Source organism: Marmota marmota, unplaced genomic scaffold (assembly GCF_001458135.2).
Source record: "Marmota marmota marmota unplaced genomic scaffold, marMar, whole genome shotgun sequence".
Lineage (NCBI taxonomy): Eukaryota > Metazoa > Chordata > Mammalia > Rodentia > Sciuridae > Marmota > Marmota marmota.
The window spans coordinates 5780547-5787201 of NW_025999982.1; the positions used below are offsets into that span (position 1 = coordinate 5780547).

Sequence of the window (6655 nt, forward strand, 5' to 3'; positions counted from 1 at the left end):
TGATGGTGATGATGGTGGTGATGGTGATGGTGATGGTGATGATGGTGGTGTTGGTGATGTTGATGATGGTGGTGATGGTGGTGGTGATGGTGATGGAGGTGATGGTGGTGGTGATGATGGGGGTGATGATGGTTTCCTTTCTTTTCCAGTCTAACTGCCCTGATTCCATTTCAACTTGGGCTCTAGCCCAAATGAGAGACCGTCCTTCCACACACCCAGGGTCTTTAGCCTCCATGTGGTGCCACACTGTGCCCCCCACCCGGGATGCGCTCTGCAGCCCTTACTTCTGTTTGCCAAGGTCTTTGAGGTGAACTCTTTATCTTTCTGGTTCCCTCAGTCCCTACTGCCCTTGCCACCTGCATTTACCAAGATCTTTTGGGGGCCACATTCTCCTGTGGCCCACTCGACTCATCTCAGTAGCTCTACAGTGCCCAGAACTGGGTCTTGCTCAGGGAGGGACTCAGTAAATATTAATGAAGGGCGAGTGAGAGGAACAGTGCGTGGCTTTCCTGACCCCCAAATCAGAGATCCAGTGGGATCAGTCTTAGGACCACTTCTTACTAATACTAATCTTGATCAGGTCACTTAATTTTTTTTTTCATGGTTGCAATACTTGGGATTGAATGCTTTAGCCCGTCCTGCACTTTTGTTCATTTTCAGACAAGGTGTTGCTAAGTCCTCAAAACTGGCTCCAAACTTGCAATCCTCCTGCCTCATCTTCCCAAGTAGCTTGAATTACAAGCTGGAGCCACCACACCACATGCTCACTTAAATTCTTGGAATCTCAGTTTCCTCACCTGGAGACAATAGGACGCCCTGTGCTGACCTCTCAGAATGCCATTGGAACCAAAGGCAAAAGGCTGAGACAATGCTTGGCGGGAGGTACTTCCACACGGTAAGGAATTATCATAACAAGTGATCTTCCCCCAAAGGTTCCTTCCTCTGAGCACTAAAAGATGACCAAAAGAATCATCACCGAATGCTTGGTGGCATGTCAATGAGCTTTACTTTCTTATACTTTTTTGGTATTCTTTGATTGTTTTGCAAAGAACATGTGTTATTCATAGACTTAAGAAAAAGGGAGAGTTCATTGTTTGAAAAAAGAAAAAAAAAAGATTCACTCCTTTGAACTAAGTGTGGCTCTCGCCTCCCACATCAGCATTTAAATGCCACAGGGGCTCCTCACAGACACATACCTGCAAAGCAGGGTCTTGTGACATTTAGGGACAAAGATACAGAAGACAGGCCATACCTCAGGATCCTAAAGAGGCAGCTCTGTGAGGGCACAAGTCATGCGGTTCCCCAAGCACACCCAGCCTCACTGGGGCAGAGCCCACCAAGCTGGGCTGAGCCCCACCACAGACCTCTGTTCAGGCCCATGGAACACTCGGGCCATTTAAGAATGCAGGGAGTGTGGCTTTGGTCATGGGCGGGTGCCCTGGGACACTCGAGTGAATGTGTGGGAGCTGGGGGAAGGCCTGGAGCTCTAGAAGGTCCTAAGGAGTCGCATAAAGCCCCAGACTGTGGAATTAGAATAACTCTGGTGCCTCTGAGAGGGTGAGGCCCACAGGAGCCCAGGGAAGGCAGAAGCAATGTGGTGGCCAAGCCCGCCCCCTGCTGGCCACATGTGGAGCAGCAGCGCCCGCCGCCCAGGGCAGGGCCCCTGGCAGCACCCACTCTCCACTCACACCCACACAGGGGACCTACTCAGGCTCTCGGGAGTCTAGAGGCAGGTGGGGAGCGGGGTGAGGCTCTTCCAGGCCTGGGAGGCACAGGTGCCACCGCCAGGCCTCCCGCCCCCTCCGGGTGGGGTATCTCCCTGGCCAACCTTCCTGAGCCCAGCAACAGGAGGTGAGAGTCAGGAGTGGGGCGGGGTGCCTATTGCGCGGGAACCCCTCCGCGTTCCAGTCCCTGTCTCGCTCGTCTTGGACCTGTCCCTGCCTCCTGGGCAGCGGGAGAAGCCAGGGCTGCTACCACTGCCCGGATTTCCACTCCCGCCCCCAGGTATTGATTTCCTGCATCATTCATTTGCCAGGCCTGGTGGCTGTGATTAGCTCCCTCCACTCTCCCTACGGAGCCCCCCGCCCGCTCCTCCATGTTCCAGCAAAGCAGAGCTAATACCAGGCTCTAAATGAGGCTTTGCCACCCTGGCCCCAGCAGCTTACAGCCAGGCCTGGCCAATTACACGTAGGCCCTTGGATATCCCCAGCGTGGCCCCTGCCTAAAAAACCCCTTGGAACCCTCCTCTTCCTCACCTAGAGCCGCTGCACGTCAGGGAGGCACAGATGCCCAGGCGGCTCTGTAGGGAGGGACATGCGGCTGATCTTGAGCCTGTGGGGGGGGTTCTCTGGCCTGATACCACCCGGCCTGGGGACCCCTCAGGCTGGCTCCAAGCGGCATCAACTTGGAAGGGGAGGGCAGGTAAAGCCCACAAAGCAAACAGAACCGCCTGGATTTGCGCACAAGATTCTTTCTCTCCCTCATGCAGTGTCCATCAGGAGCACAGAGCCTTCAGCTGCCAGCTTTCTGATTTGGTGCTTTCTCTAGGGCAGAGTCAGAGAGGGAGGCAGGGGGCAGAAACTAGTGAAAGATCCCAAGTACCCACACCCAGATGGGCTCCCAGAAGACAGCCCTGGGAGGCTCACTTCCTGAAATTCCTGCACCACACTCCCCAGAGGAGGGGAAAAAACCTGACTTGGTGATAATTCTGTGAGCTATGTTGCTCTTGTCAAATTATTCAACATCTGTCTTCATGTTCCCACAAAAATTAGCATAGGATAGTAGTTTCTGATGACACCTTTGGTGAAATATTTTGACTTCCACCAGTAAGTTGCAAACAACCTGTCTTAAGGATAATGTCAATTCCCACTCCTGCATATTAAATAATCCAGGGGTTTGTTATGTTTTTGTAAGGGAGAGGAATCCCACCGACCTGCCCCTGGCTGGAAGTCTGTGTCCTGTGAGAGGAGGAGGAGAAGCCGGAACAGAAAAGGGGGTGTTCTCTGACACTATCCACGCACAGGACCGGCCTCCCCATCACTTGGCTGCTGTCTTTGCCCCAGAACTGGGCCTCCCGGCCAGCCCAGCCCCCTGGCCTGCCAGAAAGCAGATTACAGGATCCACCACCGAGGACAACAAACTGGGCCAGTAGCTTGGGAAGCGAGGAGGGAGGGGGACCAGCTCCAAATGGACCATCTGGCCCAGCACTGCTGTAGCATCTGTGTCCCAAAGAAGAGTGAAGCCACCTGGCCACGCTGAGAGTGCCTCCCCAGCCCTGCAGACAGCAGACCTTGGAGTAGGTGGGTGGACCTCAGCAGGCACAGGGCCTAGGGCCCTGGACACCTGCCTACCGCTGGTGTCAGCAGGGAGACCCACAGCCCAGGCCAAAGGCTGGTTTACCCATGCGCTACTTCACCCTCCTCTCCAGAGTTTAGCCTCCATATTAATCTGTCCTTTCCCCAGTCACGCGGGCCTAGGGGCAGAAGGGCAGGGATTGGGGCTCCCTCCCCAAGGTATACACTTTTCTCCTGCCTCCCTCCCCACTGCCAAGGCAACCCTGGGCTTCCATTGTCTCCTCTCCTCTGCGACTGCCAGCCTAGGACTCCGGGGCCTTAAGGACTCAACATGAGTCCCACTGCCCTGTGGGAAACCAAGCCCTGGACAGACTTTTGGGGGAGCAAGCATTTCAAGAAGCATTTCTTCCATCTCCCCCAGTCACGGCCCCTTCATTCATTCATTCAACAAATATCCAAGGAGCTCCTGCGGTGCTCGAGGCCCCACGCTGGACTGGATGCAGTGGTGGCCTGGGAGGTACCACCCCTGGCCCGATGTGCTCCCCTGGCTCTTTCGGAATCACTTCATCTGCTTTGAGGGTAGAGACAAACTGGAGTGGGGCAGAGGAGTGAACCCCACCTGTCCATCTACTTCTCAGAGCAGTCCCAGCCCTTCAAAGGGGCATGTTTCTGCCACACCTGGCGGGCGCTCCTGGCACCACCAGGACCCCAGAGTCTCGCTGCCCTCTCCGGCTCCTGTTCCATCTTTCCCTGTCTCCATCCACCTAATGAAGACTTTCCGCCCTGCGACTCCCCAGCCGGCCAAGCCTTCCCCAGAGCCCAGTTCTCCCAGGAGAGGTGGGGAAGCCTGGTTGGCTCGAGCTCACCCACTCCTCTTTCTGATTTTTGCTGAGAGCAGTTGGGACCTGGGCACATGAAGGAGAGGAGAAAATAAAGAGAGAAAAGGAGACAGTAACCGTGTGGCCGAATGCTGGCCCCAAAGTCCTCTGAAATAAGGGTCTACGGAGACCACTGCCTTGTTCTCCAATCCCCACTGCTGGGGTTTTTGATTGAGGCCCCAAAGAGCCTCCTCAAGATGAGCCCTTGTTCAGCCCTGGAGAAAGTTGGAGAAGATGGAGAGGGTGGAGGAGAACAATGGCCCTGAGATGGACTTGGCAGGTCTGCTCAAGGGCACACAGAGGGGCAGGGTGGAGCACAGCGGCACCCAGGAAGGGTTTTCCAGCACATTCCTGAGTGCCTGGATATGAACAGGAGGAAGGAAAGGCCTCAGCAGCATCCTTCCTAGGGCACCTCAAAGATGGCAGTAGAGCTGTAGGGAATCTTTGGGAAGAAAGAGGAAAGAGGAACCCCTAGACCACTGGTGTCTTCCTCTATTCTAGGGAGGCCAAAGCCTTCAGGACCTGCTCAGCAGCCTCCTCTGCATACCCAGCCTCTCCCAGGCCCTGCAACCTTCCTCCTCCCTCCTGCCTTTCCTAGCCTTGGGGGGGCGGGGGCAGTAGGGAAACACAAACTGATTAAGAAGCGGAGTTTGGCCAGATGCCTGGCCCAGCCTCATCCAGGAATTAAGCCCACGCCAGCACTCTGTGGAGGGCCAAGAGCATGCCATCTCCTGGACACCCCTTCCTCTTGACAGGCACAGGCAGATGGAGCAGGGCCACTTCAGAAGGAAGACTTAGCACCAGCACCTGAAGCTGGCATCTAGGGGACACTGCCCCTGCCACCCTTCTCAGGACAGGTCAAACTCCTCCAGATCTAAACAAGAATAATTAGGCCCTGGGCCCCGGAAAAAGAGAGAATGTTGCCCACTCCAGCTACACATCATTAAAAAGTGACCTTCTCCTACAGTCGGGAGAAGGCAAGAAAGCTCCATGGCCCCTGGAAACGGACTTTCCCGGCTGGACACCCCTGAACAGGTGATGCCCAAGCCTGGGGCCTTCCCTGGGAAAGCCCTCGATATGGAATGGAGAAGGGGTAACTGGAGTTCCCCTTGCTTCTCTGAGCGTGGCGTGGGTACGCTAGAACAAATCTGAGTGACAGGAGGCAGAGTTTGGACACGTCGCCTGATGGGTGCGTGCCGTGTTTGCGTTTCCTGGGGACGGTGGCTGAATGTGTCTGCTTGTGCTCGCAGGAGGAAGGAAGGTGCGGCTGGGGTTTTGTTCCTGGAAGCCAGGGACCGAACTGGCTCAGGAGAGGTCTGAGAAGGGATGCCAGGGCCGTAGACGCCAGAGGCAGGGGATGCCGGCATCCGCTCAGACTGGAAGAAGCGAGTAGAAGCAGCGAAGCCGCAGCGATTGCGGGGAAGGCGGCGAGCCCGCCGCCCGGCCGCGGCGCTGGCAAGCAGCTCGCCCGCAAGCAGCGCGCAACTCCGGATCCTGCATCGCTCGTTTCCACTTAGGAAGCCGAGCCAGGAGAGGATGAGGCTCAGTGTAAGTCGCCGCCCCAGCCCTGTGCCTAGGGTCTGTTCGGGTCTCCAGAGCCCTTTGGATTCTCTCAAGGGTTCACAAGTCACTCTCGGCCCTAGCAGGGTTTGGGAAAGTGAGTACTTCCTCCTGGCATCCCCAGCTTCACGCCAGACCCTACGACCATTCCCAATGCTCCAAAGCAGCTAGCTCGGTCTCCTCGCGCCCAGGAGAGGGCGGAGACGCGGGCATCCACTCCAGAGTCCGAGCCTAGGTCTCCACCAAACCCCGGCAGCGCGCACTTTGCGCCTCTCGCAAAGTTTCCGCGCGGGGCTCAGCCAGCGTGGAGTGGGACACGGGCTCTTACCGTAGACTCCTTGTCCCCGGCAGTGGAAGGGGATCAGCGCCAGAAGTAGAAGGCAGGTCACCTCCATCTTCACGGCCGGTGCTTCATCCCCGCGAGGCGGCGCAGCCCGAGAGGCAGCGGGGGGCGCATCCGCCGGGGCCCCGCGACACCCCCTATGTCCCCCNNGATGCTGCGATCTCGGCACGCTCGCTGGCAAGCACGGCCGCTCGCTCCGGGGACCCGAGCCAGCAGGACACTGCACACTTCATAAATGTTTTGCACTTTTGGGAGGCGGGAATGAAACCGGGGATCCGAGGGAAAGGCCGGGTTTCTGCGGCCACTAGGGTCCTTCAGGCGCGAGAGCCGACAGCCTGCTGTAGGGCTGCAGGGCTGTGCGCTCGGCTCGGGAGAGCCCTCCACCCTCGGCCAGCCCTAGCCCCTTCCCAGGCCTCGGCTCTCCCCGCGTCCGGAGCCAGGAGCGGGGGCCGCTGCCAGAGCAGCTGGCGGAGCCGCGAGTGGAGAGGGCGCGCTTAGAGCTCATGCCCTTGCCGCGGCCCACAGGTTGCCAACAGGTTTGCCCGCAGGACCCCTCTGCCGGAGCTCCCCAGGCCACCGCC

The 6655-nt window shown here is 57.5% G+C and overlaps 1 protein-coding gene and 1 long non-coding RNA gene across 3 annotated transcripts in view; one reads left to right on the forward strand and one right to left on the reverse strand.

The window, feature by feature from the left end:
- Positions 1–4337, forward strand: part of LOC125617436 — a 9154-nt gene extending 4817 nt beyond the window's left edge. The window contains exons 2-3 of the long non-coding RNA XR_007348436.1: positions 661–895; positions 2914–4337. This is a non-coding gene — a long non-coding RNA (uncharacterized LOC125617436). The remainder of the gene's footprint in view (positions 1–660; positions 896–2913) is intronic.
- Positions 1–6216, reverse strand: part of Mdga1 (MAM domain containing glycosylphosphatidylinositol anchor 1) — a 55301-nt gene extending 49085 nt beyond the window's left edge. For both annotated transcript variants that reach the window (XM_048805232.1, XM_048805231.1), the window contains exon 1: positions 6060–6216. In XM_048805232.1, coding sequence (XP_048661189.1) covers positions 6060–6126 — 67 coding nt within the window. In that variant the 5' untranslated portion in view covers positions 6127–6216. The remainder of the gene's footprint in view (positions 1–6059) is intronic.
- Positions 6217–6655: the final 439 nt, after the last annotated feature.